Raw genomic sequence first — 18,596 nt, forward strand, 5'->3', positions numbered from 1 at the left:
CCCCCCCCCTTCCTACCTTCTTCTCCTCAGCAGGCTGAGGGAAGGCTTTCAGAAACAGGCAGTGTTGTTGAATCTGCTCACGTTCCACAGTCAGATGGAGTTAGTGAGAACTTTCAGCATTCTTTGTTGTCATTTCTGTCTCTGTCCTCGAACCTTCAAAGGGACTTTGAAGTGACTACAGTTGACACAGCATCCTTCTTGTCACTTCCTCTGTTTTCTAAAGCCGCAACTGAATCTCAGATGTCAGTTGTTGATGGTGCACTGCTACCTGAATACCACTTAAACTCTGTTGAGAGTTCCTTTAATAGTAAATCAGAACTTTCGGAGACTGTTTGCCCTCCCAAGAGGGTAATCAGCTCCTTGATGCCCAATCAGGTCCATTAGTTCATTCAGTTAATCCAACTCCCTCTGGATTATCTGTGGGGAATTGGGCATCCAGTTCTGTGATACTCACACCAGATTTACCCCCGCAATTTCAGGCAGCTCTGTCACAGTTGGAGTTTTTAGACCCTCAGTTCAATTCGTCAGTGGTTTTATCGCCTTCCTCTGATGCAGCCAGTCTGTCAGTCAGGCAGTTCTCAGTTCATTCTGATCAGAGAGATTTGAGCGACATATATACTCTGCCAGGCAAGTCACGTCCACTTAATCAATCTAACATTGGCTTCACATCCTTGCCAACAGCTAGCGTTTGGGCCTCTGAACGCACCCCGGCTCTGCTCCTGACAAATCTTGATAGAAGGCTAGGTTTGCACTCTGCTTCTTTTTCTGCCACTTCTTCCTCATCTTCACATCCCTCCCTCTCAACCTGTAGTCCCCTTTTCCATCACCATGACAACCTGTTGCTGACTGTATCTCCAGAGACTCGTCCTGCTACCACAGTGAAGCAAGTTGCTAGGGTGACAGAACAGATGGTGGGAGAAGACACTGCAGTGTCTTTTTCCGCATTCTCCCCTAATCTGGTAGTTGAGGACCCTCTTCTCATGGCTCAGTTATCTTCATCTGGGTCACAAGACAGATTTACTACAATCCTGAACTCTAACAGAGATTCATGGAGGCTGCAGCATACAATCTCCCATTTACACATCGATAATCAGGTGAACACTAACTCCAGGGGCTCACAAGCACTCACTGGCTATGACAATGCATTTAATCACCCAATTTCCCCATTGTCGAATCCATCTGTCATGGCACCGACCCAGACGCTGGCACTCCACAGCACCCTGAGTACACAGCCTGGCACTGCAACCCCCCAGCACGCTTCAGGCCTGGATTATACATACCACTCATGCTTGACACAAACTAATACTGAACACCCTGGCCATCTGATCCACACACATAGCTTAGCACACACACAGATGCTCACACATTTAGGCACTCAGGCACAATCAAACATGTTTTTAGATGCAAGTGAGACACAAGACATGATTCAAAGGCCAGGGCAGGATAAACAAAATGTAGAGACACATGTTGATGTTGGGGGGCTGCAGCAGAAATCATCCCACTTTGTTTCTTTTGCCGTTACTCCCTGTCTACTTTTACCCTCTACTGTGCCTTCTCTCTCTCTTGCAGCAACCCTCACACCTCCTTTACCCTCTCTTCACCTTTCTCCTATCTTTTCTGCAATCCCTCACTCTATATCTGTCCCATCCCTTCCCCTCACGTCTTCTCTCTCTCCTCTCCTCCCCAGCTGGGTGCCATTGGCAGCAGTGTCTGCCCACATGGCAGAGGTTGAAACTGGCTCCTTATCTCCCACTCCGGCGACTGCTGGCTTCCACCAGCCCACAACGGCAACCCAATCCCCACTGGATAACCATTTACAGTCGTTCCAAAAATCCACCACATATCCTGTTAGCCAGTCAACACAGATAACCCAGCAGTTCATCGCAGTCAGCCAATCATCTCTCTCATCATCTCATCCTCTTGACCAAACTTACGCCCCCCCAGAGCTTGCAAACGACTCACAAACAGCGAGTGTCAATGATGCAGTATCCTCACTTGAGGCCTCAAATACTCAAACCACAGCTGGGGTACAGTTACATCTCTCTGCAGTATTTGACCCTGCAGATGTTGTTCCAAAAATCCATATTGTGGATGAACATGCCTCTGGTTCAGCAGTGAACACCAATTACAATGTTACTCTGGATGTAATGCTGAATGCTGCAGCAGGACTTCAACCTAATGAAAGTCTAAATCCAGAAGTTTCCCTGAACACGCAATCGTTTCCTGTTGAAATGCAAAATACAATTACCCATCCCACCTCTGAACCAAGTTATGAGCCTAGCTATGAACTATTAAGACAACCCACTGGTGCTCAAATTATTCAACCGCACACTTCTGACCTTAACGTCCCGTCTTCCACCCCAGACACAGGATCCCCGACTGGTTCCTCTATCGATGCCCCAGATCAAGGCTTCATTTCTGGGCTTGCAGAGCTCCCACCTCCTGTGAGTGACAAACTCACAGCAGGCTTAGAATACATCTTCAAGTCAAATCCAACCACTGTAATAACACTCAAGGACTCTGCCTCAGTGCCTATTGAAATGACAAACCCCACAAAGGACAAAAATGCTGCAAGTTTGATGGAAAATGGAAATATGGAAGCATCTCAGGGGAATTTCACAGGCCATAAACCAACGCCAGGACTCAGTGTGAATGCAGGCACATCAGCAAAGTCAAATTTTAACCTTTCAAAGCCTGGTTTGAACTCAAATCCAAGTGTGTCAAATCACAGCGGGAATCATAGCTCAGGAGTATTTGTGAATGGGGCCACAAACAATGTCAAAGATGTCCACCTTTCCCCTACTCTACCTGTGGTCATCAGTGCTTACCATTTCATAACCACAAAGAACTCGTCTCCGACAACGCCAATGAAAGCAGTCTTTGCATCAGCTAGCAGTGTCGGCAGCGGCGGACTTAAAAAGGTCACGGTTCGCCCAACCCGTGGATCCCCAACTGCTAAACCCACGTTGCCATGCCAATGTAAACAGCGCTTTCATTTTACATGTCTGTGTGGACTGTCACCGGGGACCAGTATGTCATGCAGTAACAAAAAACTGTAGATGTAGAGAATTAAAAAAAAACAAAAAACAATCATCTGTAATGACAGAAGCATGCACTGTAATTTTTTTATTAATTATAGTAACTTGTATTAAGTCTTAAGGCCTTCATTTATTTAAAACAGGTAAAAGTGTTTAACAAAATGTATTGAATCATGTGCAATTTTATTTCCAAAAGTAAATGGACACCCCTGTCCACAAAATATCCTCTAGAAAGCCCTTCCCAAAAGAGTTGAGGCTGTTGCAACAGCAGAATAATGCTCATAGTTTTTATTTTAACATCACATATGGCTTTAATATTCAAGTGTCCATAGACTCCGGGCCATATAGTCGGTTATAGCTTGATTCAAAATAAAAATCTTGAAGCCTGTTGAGAAGGTAAGGGTAATAGAAACCCTTCTGGCAGATAAAAAAACTAAAGCAAGATTTTAAGACTGAATACATGATTAAATGACTTGTTAAGGTGGTCGGGTTTTGCATTGTAGTAGTTGAATAGCTGTTTTTAATTATTTATTAGAGTGAGTACTTTTTCTTTTGGCCAGTACTGTAGTGGTCCATATATACATAGCTGTCAATCAGGTGAATGGGTTGAATACCTCAGGTATTGGAGGCTGGTGATTGGTTTGTGGTGATTCTGGTCCATGTGTCGGGTATTAAAATGAAGTCTAGGTGTTCTGTCAGACTGTAGTATTTACCCTGTAGTTCAAACACAGGGGTTGTAGTCCACTATTCTTGGTCTGCCTCGCCATTTCTCTTCAGTTTTCTTTCTTCAATACCTCTTTACTTCTTTTTCTCTCATCTGTCTATCACTGTAAAGAGACTCCACTCTACCTCTGCCTCATTTTCTTTTTATCTACAAATCTACATCCACTCTTGACTTCTTTCTTTTCCTGTTCCTAATTGAGTTTTTCAATCCATCCATCTTCCTGGTTGAGACATCCTGCTCTGCTGCCTTTGCTCTCCCACAGTAAACAACAGACAACTCATCTGTGATATACAGACTGCTGTAAAGTCCAGTTGATGTTTGAAACAACCAGCTGCTCCCTAAACATCATGAAAAACATATCACTGAAGGTTTGCAGCGTGCAGGGTCTCCCACCAGAACTGATGGAGTAGAGTTCTTCCAAACTGTTCAGTAGCATTTACTAACAATTTTAGGTACTGGACAGACACCTAGTGGCCAAAGTGAAGCATAGCAGGAGAGCTGAGAGCCCTAAATATGCCTTATTCTGAAGGAAATGCCAAAAAGAGCTTCTGTTTTGGACATTTAAATGACTCTTAACACACTATGTGTCTGCTGTGAGAGACCCCACACTTTATTTGAGACATTTAAATGAAGAATTAAGGGAAAATATGTCTTATTAAAACTTAAATCAAATAATTAGACTCAACACAAAATAAGTGTCTTAGGCCTTGTTTCTATTTTCTAATGGCATGTGCTTATTAATAATGATATTTTAGAGAATAGAATCATTTGTTTTCTCTAAATGTTTTTAAAACATTTTTTTGTTTCCTAATATGTGTGATAAGTAAATGTGTGAGGTGTCAGACTGCAGACATACAGATGTGTTGAAAGTGTAAAATCTTCTTACAGATTAAAAAAAAAAAAGAGTTAAAGACACAGTGGAAAGATGGCTGCAGCCTGCGGGAACATATTCTCCGGCAGCTTTTTCTGATTCCCCGACACATTCGAAATGATCCCATTCACCAAGAAGAGAAGTCGTAATGACTGCCCTCCCTTCCTCTGTGCTGTTGTTATCTGTCAGGCAGCACATTCCTCCTCCTCATTTGACACTGTAAGATTGGATTTTTACATAACTTGATTAGCTTCAACCGCTCGATTCATCTCCTGCTATGTGGCGCAGGCACAAAAAAAGCTCCATTATATGTGTGAAATAGCCTGTGGTGAATTGAGACTGAAGTACTATTTTCTATTTTTCTCTTCCTTTCCTCTCACCTTCATTTGCAGAGAAGTTGTTCTACCGGATTTCTTTTGTGGTGAATGCCACGGGCACACTGCCAGCCCTGAGTGATGTAAAGCGAGATGTGGCCCGCTGGGTAAGAAGAGTCCAGCTTTATGTTGCCAAAGCTGCACTTTACAATAGTTGTACTGATAATGCAAATGCAAATTCAACCTTCGGTGGCCCCCGGAGCAGCAATGATAGGTCTGGTGCAGTAGGAGGAAGTAGAGCCACCTGCTGCTGATAAAAAGAGGCATGGACCCCTATTGTCCCCTTGTTTAAGGTATAATTAACATATTTAGGAATATGCATAAATCAATTACAACAGACAAGAGAAGTAACAATACAGGAACTGATTATCTGAATATCTGTTTTAGTGCAAATTCACTAATTGAAAATAATCAGACATGATAAATCTCTGCCTTTGGGCCCCTGAGGGATCCGCAGCCCCCAGCTCTGTGTCGCTGATAACGAAGCTTTGCTCAAGCAACAAATGTTCAACTCCTTCCACTCCAGCAATTTACAGAGTCATTGATTATGGGACTTGAGAAGGAACAACTGTGATCAATAAACCAGCTGATTCTGTTCATCATGAAGAGGAAGTCGTTAGTCGTTAAGTCGTTACTCATCACAAAAGCAGTTTCGTTCGGGTGAAGATGCATGCAGCTCTGAAAAAGACACAAGCAGAATCTTGTTTCACTGGTTTGAGTGATCGATTCGATTTTTTTTCTTCTTACAGATGAATAACACATTTCAGAACTGGACGCACACAGTCTTCGTTCAGAACATCAGGTAATTCAGAAAAACGTTTATTGGCAAGAGATGAAAAAGTGCATGAAGGAGCTTTTTGTGCGACAACCTTTCTTTAGAGTTTCTGACAACGTATAACCCGGGTTGAAATCTGTTTTTGCTAATAATTTTACTCCTTGTTGCTGGTTAATTTGACCTTCGAGGAGGTGTGTAAAATCAATTTGAATACTCATGGCTTCATCGCTTTAAAGCACTCTGTCTGACACGTTGTTAAATCCTCCACAGCTTCTATAAGGACCAGTTGAAATTTCACATAACATCAGTAGAACTTATTTTATTCAAAAACAGATAACACAGTATGTGTCCAAGTTCTGGTATATGTTAATGTCATTTTGTACTAAGGGGCAATAGAAGTCTGAACTTAATGCTTCTTTATCCCCAGTATACATACAGCACTTTGTATGTGCAGTACATCTCTTCCAAACCCATTTCTTTGAAATGAATCCTCACAGCTGTTCTCTCACCTCTTTAACCTTTCCTCTCTTCAGTGTCAAGCTCGAATTATACATCGAAAATCACCTGATAAGGTAACCTGTGGGGTTTTATGTCATTTTGTATCAGTTGTATTGAAGTTGTTATGTTGAGTCTTTTTGGTTGGTTTCTATCTCAAAGTGTTTCTGAATGTGATTTGCTTTAACTCCAGTTATTCAGGTCTGGCCCTGCTGGTTTATAATTACGTCGCCAGTGAGAGTCTGAGTGAAGAAGATGTGTATGCCAAGCTGCACAGCAAAGCAGGACCGATGAATGCTGGACGGCAAATCGCCATCATCACTGTCAAATTAGTTGGTAAGGAAGTATGCTATTCACTTCAGAGGAAAAGGAAGTCAAGAGAAAATTGTTGGCGGCAAAATTTACATTATATTTATGGCTTCATGCACAAGTCAAAACTGATCTTAAGTTTTAGCCAACTGAAATATTCCAACAACTATTGGACCGATTGCCATGAATCTGAATGCAGATGACGCATCTTAGTGACTTTACTGATCTGCCGACTTTTCCACGATGAGGTTGACAATTTTCATTGTGAGTGAAATGTGTCGAAAACTATTAGATGGATCACCATGAAAATGGATTCACACGTTCATGTTCCCTTCAGGATGAACTCTTATCACATTGGTGATCCTTTAACTTTTCATCTAGCAACACCATCAGGTCAAAGTTTTATTTCATGCAATACATTTTATATTTATGACAAACCACCTAACATGACAGGTGCTTTTATTCATCTTAGCTTTTTGTTACTTACTGCTAAGTAGCAAATGTCGGCATGCTAACATGCTAAACTAAGATGGTTGATATACATGCTAAATAGCAGCACGTTTAGTTAATCTACTCATGTGAAAGGAAGACTGTGTAAGACAGTGTTTCTGTTGTGTGCTAACATTATCACAATTCATTTTTCTGTATCTTTCAGGACTTTTCTTGTTTGATTACCTTTGTTGATTTTGTGCCGTTTCTCCTCAGGCTTTAGTTTTCTCATCCATGGATTTCTTCCGTCCAATCTTGCGCTGTTTGTCATCTTGTCTGTCTTTCTTTGTCTTTTGTATGTGTACATCTGTAACAGCTCCCTGAAGTTTGTTTGGCCCTGTTGTCCAGTTTCAGAATTTCACTTATTTTTTTTTCTTTATGTTAATCATAAAATACCGAACGGAACTCCTGTTTCCTCTCCCAACAGAAAACTGTCCAAAGGAGGATGTTCTTCCTTACTCCTGGCCTGAGACCAGACCCACCGTCACCCGGTACCTGCCCTGCTTCCCCTACAAGGAGAAGAGCGTGTCAAGGACCTGGTAATACACACACACACACACACACACACACACAAACACATACAATGTAAAACATGCTCACATATATGCATTGGTATAGTACTAAATTAAGGTTCCTGTATAACAGCATAACAAGTTTTTGTTACTAAATGGAACCTTTTCAGGAGACACTCATATAAACCAGTTTTAAGTTTCATGCAGGATGGAGTTTATTTGAACATTTTAGCAGCATAGCTCCATGGAAGGCAATATTGGTCAACAACTGGATAGTCATAAATATTGTACATACATTCATGCTCCCCAGAGGATGAATCCTACTGACTTTGGTGATCCTCTGACTTTTCTTCTAGTGTTACCAGCAGGTCAAAACTTCCACTTAAACATTGCAATCTATCAGATGGATTCACACCAAATTTTGTACATTCATTCATGATTCCCAGAGGATGGGCCCTAATGACTTTGGCGATCCTCTGACTTTTCATCTAGTGATGATCAAGTGGTCAAGTCTCTGAAAGTTAATGTTTAATGTCTTTGTAATTTAATTTTTAAAGTTACTGATTTGATGGAAATCGCCTTGAAGGAAGAATTAAAAATTAAAAATAAATTGAAATTTTTTAACTCACTGTTTCTTTCAATTTCTTTCCTTGGACAATACTTTGACTTGTCATGTTTAAACCTTTGTGGTTAAAAAAAGAGGTCTTTAAAAGATTCAGATTATACTAAATTTACTGAGTTTTCTTTGAGACACTGTGTTTCGATGAAGAGCCGTTACTCAAGAATGCACAAAATATCCCTGAGCATCAATCTAAGAAAAGTCATTTGAAGAAACTCAACAGTAAGAACTTCAGAAAAAATCTCCTCCCCTCTTTGTTAGACTCAAAGGTGAAACACAATTTCAGTCAGGATCATTTCCAGGACAAAAACCCTTGAAATCTAATTTGCTGAGCTTTTGCCTCTGAACTCCCAGGAGCAGCGTGACACAGTGAGGTAACTGCATCAATCACTGTTAGTCAAGCAGTGGCTCAGTTTGCTCCCACCGTGAACCAACAGGAAGCCAATTTTCGCCACTGAGAGAAAACATTGCAGTGTTTTGGGTTATGGTTAGAGGGAAGAGTCCTTTTGAAAGTGGGCTGTTTTGGCTGGCAGGGACTGTAGCGGGGTGGGTGCTGCATTTTTTTGCATGTGTGACTCTCCAGGCTACCATACCAGACAGTTATGGATGAGGTGGGTGTACTCTCTCTCTGATGGCCGAGCAGAACTGGAGGAGGAGGCTTGTTTGACTTTGAATTTTTGATGGTTATGGCTTCTCCTGAGTTAGGGAGGGGGCTGTGTCTGAAATCTATAATGCGTTTTTGGCAATATGCTTCTCTCTCAATGCACTATTCAGGTAAAAAAAAAAAAAAAAAAAAGGACTGAAATGACACATGTTGATTGAGAAACAGACACACCTCTGACACTGTGTTTGAACGCTGCTTCAGCAGTGGGGTGAGGGCCTGAAGGAGTTGGTGATTGTTGGTTTGAGTCCCACCTGTCTCGCTTCAGGTATTTAACGTTAACACTCCTGCTGGGTCTGCAGTTTGTGCAGGTTGGTTACTGTAGATATCTATCACAGTCAACAGCATAACTGCTGTATTGGCCAGATCTTTCTTGTCACAGACTTCCTAAAAAATACATTGTCACATGCAGGACCAACTTTACACACAATAATATCAGAAAATATAATAATATCTAAAAGCATGTCTCCCTCTCTCTTCCATAGTCTGATCAGTCCACAGAACTACTCATCCTACTGGTCACGTTTAAACAACGAAAGCTGCCCGAACATCGACAACATCGAGGTCACAGCAGGTACGTTCAGCCACCAGCCAATCAGCTACTGAGACAGAACCAGGTGGATACAAAATGGTGGCAGATACTAAACATGAACAAATGGATATAAAGGTTTAAAGGGTCAAAGGTCATGTAGAAGATAAGCTAATTCATAAATACACACTAAACAAACAGTACAGACAGATAAATGTAAATATGTAAATGGATTGGTTTTGTGTGTTCGTTGTGCAGAAAATGCCGCTGCGGTGGCGGGGACGCTCATCAGCTTCACCGACGGCAAGCTCAACGAGGCCATGGTGGGAGTCCCAACTTCTCTGTTTTGACTGAACACACTGTGGACAAACTCTGCTCTGTGCTGGGAGCATGTAAAGGAGAATAAACAGCCTCCTCTTCCTCTTCCTCTTCCTCTTCCTCTCGTCTCCCCGCAGGTGTCCCAAGTGGTGACGAAGGTGCAGGAGCTGGTGAACGTGGCCAAGATCAACAGCTCGTTAGCCAAAGTTGTCGTCACCATCATCTCCAACGTCATGAACAGTTCGGAGACGGTGCTGGCAAACTCATCAGAGAAGTACGATCACCAACTATCGTCTTTACTGCACCTTACTCTGCTTACTCTGTCTACTCTGCTCTGCTCTGCTCTGCTTTACTTTACTTTACTCTGCTCTTCTCTGCTCTGCTCTACTCTACTCTAATCTGCTTTGCTCTGCTCTACTCTACTCTGCTCTACTCTGCTCTACTCTACTCTGCTCTAGTGGATTAATGAGGATGTTGTATTTTCTAATTCTTCACTGTTAATATAGTTTTTCCCTCTCTAAGATGATTTAGGACATACGTCTGCTGAGCTTTTTTTTTTCAATCCGGTCCTGACTTTTCTGTCTCCCTCCCTCAGAGCTCTGAAGACGGTGGATGAGCTGGTTCAGAAGATTGAATTTGATGGTCCATCCATCAAAATCACCTCCAAAAACCTGGCTTTGGGGATACTGGCCAACAATGCCACCATGTTCAACGGGACGACCTTCAGCGCCTTCATTCCAAACAACGACACTCCACAGGTGACGCCCAGAGCCGTCAAAATTTCCTCTTCTGAAGGGATTTACTGACTTGTCATGAAGGTTTATTTTGAAGACAATCTGAACAAACTAAAAAAGGTTTCTAAAAAGTTCTGAAATCTCTTTGAATTTAGTTTGAGTGTTGATTGTCTCCTCTCCTCTCCTCTCCTCTCCTCTTCTCTCCTCTCCCAGATTGATTTTGAATCAGAGACACCTCACCCTTTAGCTCAGGTCACCCTCCCGTCCTCTCTGCTGTCCAACGTCTCTCTGAGCGAGACTGACAGATCGTCTCTGTCCAGGATCAACTTCATGTTCTTCAGCAACACCAACCTCTTCCAGGTCAGTCCGCTCTGCCTCTGATCACCTGTGCTAACATTGAGAAACTCCCTCAAGAAGTTGTTCACAGATTTTGTCGGGATGTTATTTTCCAGAAACAGCAGAACAATCGAAGTTTGAACAGCTACGTAGTGGCCAGCAGTGTGGGGAACTTCACCATCAGTGACCTGGCAGATCCAGTGAAGATTGAGATTGCTCACCTCACTCCACAGGTACAGAGTTTTGAGGTCTGCTTTGCCCTGATCTTCATTTGTCAGATATAGTGTCATAGAAGCAGTATGAGTGAGAGTCAGATATTAAACATGGGATCATTTAGACTTGGGTTGTGTCTGTTGTGCTGGTCCTGTTTGTTGTGAGAACTTTAATTGAAACAAAACTCAATCAGTTACTATGTGACTGTGTCTGCTGAACCTGATGCTATATCACTGCTCTTCTTTTCCTGGCAGCCCTCCAAGACTCCATTCTGCATGTTCTGGGACTTCAGCTTGAAAAGTAAGTCTGTCGTCACATCACCCTACACATTTCAGGTTCAGTACAGGTTCTCGGGTCCGCAGGGAGCCGTTCACCTCTTTGCACGAAACTATATATCTCAAGTGTCCGGAGAAAAAAAAACATCCCATCTGTTAAAGCTTCATCCAAGTTGCTCTTTATCAACTCTGCCTCACCTACTGGGATTCTCCAGGTCATAATAACCTTCTCTGTGTATTTGTCTGTGGTTGGGTCATGTGTACATGCAGATAAATCTCTCTGCTCACCACTGAACCAAAAGGTTCCCAGGATATATATTTACAGTAAAATAACAATTCCGAGGTAGAAAGTCAGGATGAATTCCCACGTCCAAAGTGTTTATGAAATGAATAAAAGCATTCTCAATCAAGACAAAACAAATGAGGTTATGATGCTGAATAATAAAAGTAGATCCTGACTTATTTGTGCTGTTACTCACTTAAAAAAAAATCTTCAATAACCCAGGCACCATTTTCATGTAAGCTCTAAATGTTAGCGGCATATACTGTATGTGATGTAATACCTCTGTATTGCCACTAGATGGGTCTGGAGACTGGAACGGAAAAGGCTGCAGAGTGTCCAATGAATCCACCAGCAACCATACCATCTGTCTGTGCAACCACCTGACACACTTTGGCATCCTCATGGTGAGACTCGGCTGTGAGACAGTTTCTGTTTGTGTGTGAAATTAAAAATATAAAAGCTACCTCACAGGTTTTCTCACTTGTTCTCCTGACACTTCTGCCTGTTCTAAATTAAGAACTTATGATGCATTTACTGAACTAATTGACTTCCGGTTCTTTTCATGCACCTGTCACTTAGAAATCTGTATGTTCTGCAGAACATTTATGGAGAATATTACAGTAAGTGTGATGTGGCCTGGTACACATATGGATGAGTGAACAGACTGCCTGAAATATTAGTTACAATAATGATAGAAAAGTAGAAGAGCACCTTTCAAAACCTGGGTGCTGTGGAGTGGAAACATTTAAGAAAATACATAGTTAAAAAAGGGGGAAAGTCAGCATTTTTATGACTATAGGAAGATGGTTCCAGAGGGTGGGGGCAACGGTCCCCTTTGGTTTTAAAAGTGATTTTTTTGTTTATTTGTTGGTTTGGTTCTTGTTCTCTTTTTTCCTTTTAACCTCTGTTCTGCTTGGTTTCCCTGCACGTCTGACTCCAGGACATATCTGGAGTTTCGCATCACATAGATTCAAAGAACAACAGGATTCTGACCTTCATTACTTACATCGGCTGCGGCATCTCCGCCATCTTCTCTGCTGCCACGCTGCTCACCTACATCGCCTTTGAGTGAGTCCGGTGCTGTTCAGTCTGGGCATATTAGTTTACCATTACATCTTATAGGATGGGGCTATAATCAATATTGTTTTTATAATAACAAGCCAGATATTTCCCTCAGTAGGTGGTGGAGACTGACTGGCTTTAAACAAGTCACAGTGGTGTATCCTGGCAACTTTATATCTTTCTTCATGATGGGATTTATTACAGGACTGACACAGTTGGTAGTGAGACCGAACAAAAGCGATCTTTTGCTAAATAGGATAATAAGCATTTAATTAATATATAGATGCATGTATGTCTATATTTTACTTTTCTCATAAAGCTCCACAGGAAGCCTTTAGCTCTGAACCCTCAGATCTCTGGGAACAGCCTGGGTGGTGCGAGTGGGTGGCTGCGACCGCAGTGAATGAAAGTTGTCAACAAAATCAGATTTCAACCACATGCCACATCTTTTTTTTTTTTCTTTCTCTTTCGTTTTCTAACCACAGAAAACTTCGACGTGACTACCCGTCTAAGATCCTGATGAACCTCAGCGCGTCCTTACTCTTCCTGAACATGGTCTTCCTACTGGACGGCTGGCTGGCCAGTCTGAAAACCGATTGGCTGTGCATGTCTGTGGCCATCTTCCTGCACTACTTCCTGCTGACCTCCTTCACCTGGATGGGGTTGGAGTCCATCCACATGTACATCGCCCTGGTCAAGGTCTTCAACACCTATATACGCCGATACATCCTCAAGTTCTGCATCGTCGGATGGGGTGAGGGGCTGATTGTTTTAGCTTAAACACTAATGCCAACACTGTATCTGTTTATTATAAAACAGTTAATATTGTTTATTTAATCCAGAAGGTTGAAGTTATTGGTCAGAGCAAGGCACAGTTTAGTATGGAGCATCCTGCTAAGGCAATGGTTCTCAAACGTTTTCACATCAAAGACTTGAACCGACACAAATTAGACCACAGACCTCCATCTTATAAGATTTTTGCTTTTAGATGTTTTATTGCAGAAAGTGTTTGAAACCCATGACCAAGTCATACATTCTGTCACTGTGTCCCCGGACCCCACTTTGAGGACCACTGTGCTAAAGAACTGACCTCACAGTCAGTGTTCTAGGTCAAAGTTTTCATATTAAAACTTATGTGTATAGACTGATTTATATGAAAAATCAATCAGATTGTAACGAAGCAGCACATGAGACAACATGAACCATTTCAATGAAATGAAAAATATATAACATCAATAAAAAAAGGAAAGGAAAAAATCAATCAAAAGAGAAACAGATAAACAGATAATAACTGAGACATTGTTTCTAAATCATCTGAACTTTTCTTTCCATACTGCAAGTTCTTATCACTTATCAGCCAATGTATCTGTGATGAGCTGATTTATAGGTTTTAATCTACATTGAGTATTAGCAACACATTAGCATCAGAAATCCATAAACTCATTAAATCAGCTGCAAAAAAAAAATATTTGAATCCCTCAAATTTAAGTTATACGAGACGGATTAAACTCAGATACAAAATGCAGTTTTTGTGTCTTCTTTGATTCGAGCACTGGCTGTGCCAAGAAACAGGACTTCTTCCAATCTGGTAACATTGCACTCTGGTGCCCTCTTGTGGCAGCGGGAGACACCTGTAAAACTGCACTCTCCTGGGAGAACATGTATTCTCAGGTTAGGTTGAGTGATTTATTATTTTTGACCAGTAGAAGTGGGCTTGTTAGTAACAGTTAGGTTTTTGTTTTTATCTGTTTCTGTCTGTGATGTTGAGCTTTATTCGTAGGCCAGCCTGGACCAAGGTTTCTGTGCCACTGCCAACTTGGAAGTAGAAATGATTTTATTCTGATGATTCACATAAATGCGATAGTTAGCAGTGTCCATAAATGGCTTGGCAGCAACAAATAATCAAGAGAGGAAGACATGGGAACTGTGATGCTGATCTGTCGACTGTGTGATTTGTTCCAGGTCTCCCTGCGGTGTTGTTGGGGATTGTTGTTGCAGTGGATAAAAACTCTTATGGGTCGATAGAGTACGGCAGAGGAGGGTCAGAAGAGGAATCCTCAGTGCTGTGAGTCTCCACAGTAATACAATAATAAGTCAAACTCAATACAGTCAAGTCAGAATTATTTGTAGCGTGTTCTTTTTTCTTAAGGAAAGCATACTTGTCTTAACAATAAATGGTAATAATACACCACAGGACCCAACACAGATGTTGTGGATACAGGATGTATTTAATGTGCAGTCAACATCATCACAGGATGAGATTTCATCATAATGTGAAAAGCTGATATTTCTGGCTTCAACCAATGTACACACATCGCGTTCCAGCAACACACTCTATTCAAATGCATTATTAAAGTAGAATGGCACTCAGTGGAGCGCATACCTCCACCAAGGTCGAGGAATTTTCTCCCACCAGATCCAGATCATTATCTGCATGTGCGTTGAATTGTACAACGTCTTAGATCTCAACACCATAAATATGTCTGACTTTTCAGACTTGGCTGGCTGCAGCTGGGTAAAACTTAAAGTTATGCTTACATACGTAATACTTTGTTGCACTGCTTTGCACAACTTGTTAAATCCATAGTTTTTGGTCCTTATAACTTATGCGTTTTGTGCATATTTGTATTAGAGAAAAGGAAGTAAATGATACAACCTTTTTATGAATTTTATATAGATATCTTGGTCCAAAAGCTGTTTTGGTGACCGTAAAGATAATAGTGGGTTTTTTTGACATTTATATAATAAATGAGCCTCAGGCTTTTCTTCTCCAACCAACTTAACCCATTTATACCGCGTGCTGCGTAGCGCAGCATTGTTGATTCCTTGTCATTTTCATGACGCATGCAGCATATAAATATGTAAAATATGTATAAATATATCATGAAAATGACGAGGAATCAACAATGCTGCGCTATGCAGCATCCGGTATAAATGGGTTAAGATTTAAATAGTTTGTAAATTATTTTAATTACATTTAACAAACTATAGTGACACACTAAGGTTATTACAAAAACTTTTTCCTGCACCCATTCTATTAGGTTGTTAATTAGCAATATTTTACCTTTGGATAAAGCAAATAATTGAATAATTGGAAATTGAAAAATTTGAAAATTTAAGTTGATTTGCATTAATGGAAACTGTTGCAAAGCAAACCTATTATTAAGTACATCTGACCTAAAGCAACTGTGTTAATCTACATAGTTAAAACTTAATTGAATTGTGTGTCACCAACTGAGGCAATATTTTTAAGTTGGTCCAACAATTTTCTTTTGGTTTGGTTTCAAATTTTGTTTCAGATCTTTCACTAAGTAGAATATAGTGGGAAGATACTAAACCCCTTTGTTGTATTTTTTGGCTTTGAAACAACTCAAGAGTGTTGTTTCTAAAAAACATCAGCCTGCAAAAAAAAATCTTCAGCGACGTAATTTGTTTGAAATTGTAAAATATAAACTCCTCCCAGAAGCATTAGCACGGACATAAGCTTAGTATCCCTGGAGTTGACCTATAACCTTTAAAAATGTTAGTATACTGAAGTCGAAGTGCTTCTGAAAATGTCTCTCATGGAGAGGCTGCAGGGAGTTTGCGAGAACAACTAGCAGTTGTCAGCTATTTAGATACATGAGTTATCATTTAGTTCTTTGCAAGCAAAAGACCCAAATATTCTCAGCTTGCAGCTCCAGATATGTGATGGTTTGGGTTTGATTTGCTCTGGTTTATCTCCCAGTGAGCTGAATATCATGTGATTCAATCAAGGAAATACTTGGCAGGTTAATCAGTGATGAAAATAATTGTTAGTCGCAGCCCTATGTCTTCCTCAGCCATTTTGATTGTGTGTGCGTGTGTGTGTGTGTGTGTGTGTGTGTGTGCGCGCGTGCATGTGTGTGTGTGTCCTCTCTTTTCCCTCAGCTGTTGGATCAAGAATAAGGCCGTCTTCTACACCACCTGTGTCGGTTACTTCTGTGTGGTGTTTCTGCTCAACGTGGCCATGTTCATCGTGGTGATGATGCAGATCTGCGGCCGCAACGGCAAACGCAGCAACCGCACGCTGCGAGAGGAGGTGTGCACCCGAGCTCAGCGGATCACGTGAAAGTAGTCGTGTAGTTTCGACATTTCTGAATGTTTAATGTTTAATGTTCTGTTGTGGATCCAGGTTCTGCGGAACCTGCGGAGCGTCATCAGCCTCACCTTCCTGCTGGGTATGACGTGGGGCTTCGCTCTGTTCGCCTCGGGACCCGTCGCCCTGGCCTTCATGTACCTCTTTACCATCTTCAACTCACTGCAAGGTACGGTACCATCCCGGGGAGTAAATGACACACTGGATCTCAAAGATCTTTGATCTTAAGTGACGTATTCAAGTGATTTAGGAGAATGCAAAAGTTCCTGCGGCCTGAACAAGTGGTCCAGCTCCGTCTGAACCATGTTCACATGCCTCTCTCTGCAGGGGGAAAACAGTTGTTTGAGGTTCTACAACTGCTTTTTATTTTATTGGCGCAAGTATTTTGCCTTGACAGCTTTTCCACCTCAGTATTTCTTGAGGAAATTCTTTCGCTCCAACAGCCTGAGGGTTTTTGTCCAGGTGACACATGGGATTAATCACCTCAAACTGTGAACCTGGCTAACATGTTCCATGTTCCTTTGGTTTTTAGGAACTTTTGTTTCATTTAGCACCAAGATCAGTACGGTGAATCATTTATAATGTGATGTGTATGTAAAAATGGTAATTGTGATACCTATGATAAGACATGAACAACAACAAAAAACCTCTCACCCTTCTTTGGACTTTCTCCAGGTCTCTTCATCTTCATCTTCCACTGCGCCTTGAAAGAAAATGTCCAGAAGCAGTGGAGGAGATACCTCTGCTGCGGCCGATTCAGGCTTTCAGACAACTCAGGTATACGTCTGTCTACCTGTCTGTCCCTCTGTTGTCTCTCTCTCTCTGTTTGTCTCAGGTTGATCCCCTAGGGTTCACAACAGGACAATAAAGCTAATTCACATCTCTCCACAGGAGTCCTGTCAAATCCTTCTGCTGGACTCCTGTCAGATCCCAGCAGCAGAAAAAAACTGGAAGGATGTTTTATTAAAATATTAAACCTAAGTCTTCGGCTTTGCAGCTAATAAAAAAAAGATAAAACAGAGGTTTCAGGAAGACCAGGAGGTTCTCCAGGTGTACTTAGTCTGTGGATGTCCTGTACTGCTGCCATTTCATTTGTAAGACGGTAGATGAGTCCGTGTAGTTCCTCCATGTATACGACTGTTTTCATACCAAAGATTCCAAGTTAATTGTTGTGTAAAACCCAGTGAAATGGTATTTAGCAGCAGAATTCCTCCTTTAAACCAGGATCATAAAAAGAGGAAAACAGAAAGTTCATGTACCCATTCATTCATGCGCGTTTTATGCAGGTAGATTTTTACTGAAGCTCATATATGAAGCATTAAGTAACCAGTGGTCAGTATGTGACGTGAGCTAAAAACACACATTTTAGTTTTGTTTTCATCAGTGAAATGCCTCATATGTGCATTTTTATTTTCATCCGTGGACAGCAATGTTGGTCATTCAGTCGACTTTCCGGACTGAATTGTCTGTTATTATTACCGATCCTCTGACTTTTCCTCTAGCGCCACCATGAGGTCGACTCTTGTGCTTCCTCATCTATTGTTTGAATCGCCATAAAAAATTTGGTCCAGATATTCGTGTTCCCATCGGGATGAACTGAAACAGCTTTTTGACCAAATACCTGCAGAAACTAATGACAATTCCCATCAGCCTCAGCTGCTCTCAAGTTTTTCCTGCTAATTGGCAAATGTTAGCATGCTAACATTCTAAAGTAAGATGATGAACATTGCATCTGCGTTACAGCTCCTATGCTAATGTTAGCATATTAAAGCTAAATGATGAAAACATTGCATCTGCTTTAGCATTGTCATTGGGAGATTGTTAGCGCTCTGTTGATAGCATTTAGCTCAAAGCACCACCAT

At 41.4% G+C, this 18,596-nt stretch overlaps 1 protein-coding gene across 5 annotated transcripts in view; it reads left to right on the forward strand.

Moving 5' to 3' along the window:
* Positions 1–18,596, forward strand: part of adgrg6 (adhesion G protein-coupled receptor G6) — a 103,918-nt gene that overhangs the window by 63,746 nt on the left and 21,576 nt on the right. For all 5 annotated transcript variants that reach the window (XM_056405132.1, XM_056405133.1, XM_056405135.1 and 2 more), the window contains 19 exons: positions 5,026–5,114; positions 5,757–5,809; positions 6,316–6,354; positions 6,471–6,613; positions 7,503–7,614; positions 9,353–9,441; positions 9,655–9,719; positions 9,852–9,988; positions 10,310–10,472; positions 10,662–10,808; positions 10,901–11,017; positions 11,252–11,297; positions 11,853–11,959; positions 12,496–12,623; positions 13,103–13,371; positions 14,580–14,682; positions 16,527–16,677; positions 16,771–16,903; positions 17,410–17,511. In XM_056405132.1, coding sequence (XP_056261107.1) covers positions 5,026–5,114; positions 5,757–5,809; positions 6,316–6,354; positions 6,471–6,613; positions 7,503–7,614; positions 9,353–9,441; positions 9,655–9,719; positions 9,852–9,988; positions 10,310–10,472; positions 10,662–10,808; positions 10,901–11,017; positions 11,252–11,297; positions 11,853–11,959; positions 12,496–12,623; positions 13,103–13,371; positions 14,580–14,682; positions 16,527–16,677; positions 16,771–16,903; positions 17,410–17,511 — 2,193 coding nt within the window. The remainder of the gene's footprint in view (positions 1–5,025; positions 5,115–5,756; positions 5,810–6,315; positions 6,355–6,470; positions 6,614–7,502; positions 7,615–9,352; positions 9,442–9,654; positions 9,720–9,851; positions 9,989–10,309; positions 10,473–10,661; positions 10,809–10,900; positions 11,018–11,251; positions 11,298–11,852; positions 11,960–12,495; positions 12,624–13,102; positions 13,372–14,579; positions 14,683–16,526; positions 16,678–16,770; positions 16,904–17,409; positions 17,512–18,596) is intronic.

Source organism: Seriola aureovittata, chromosome 19 (assembly GCF_021018895.1).
Source record: "Seriola aureovittata isolate HTS-2021-v1 ecotype China chromosome 19, ASM2101889v1, whole genome shotgun sequence".
Taxonomy (NCBI): domain Eukaryota; kingdom Metazoa; phylum Chordata; class Actinopteri; order Carangiformes; family Carangidae; genus Seriola; species Seriola aureovittata.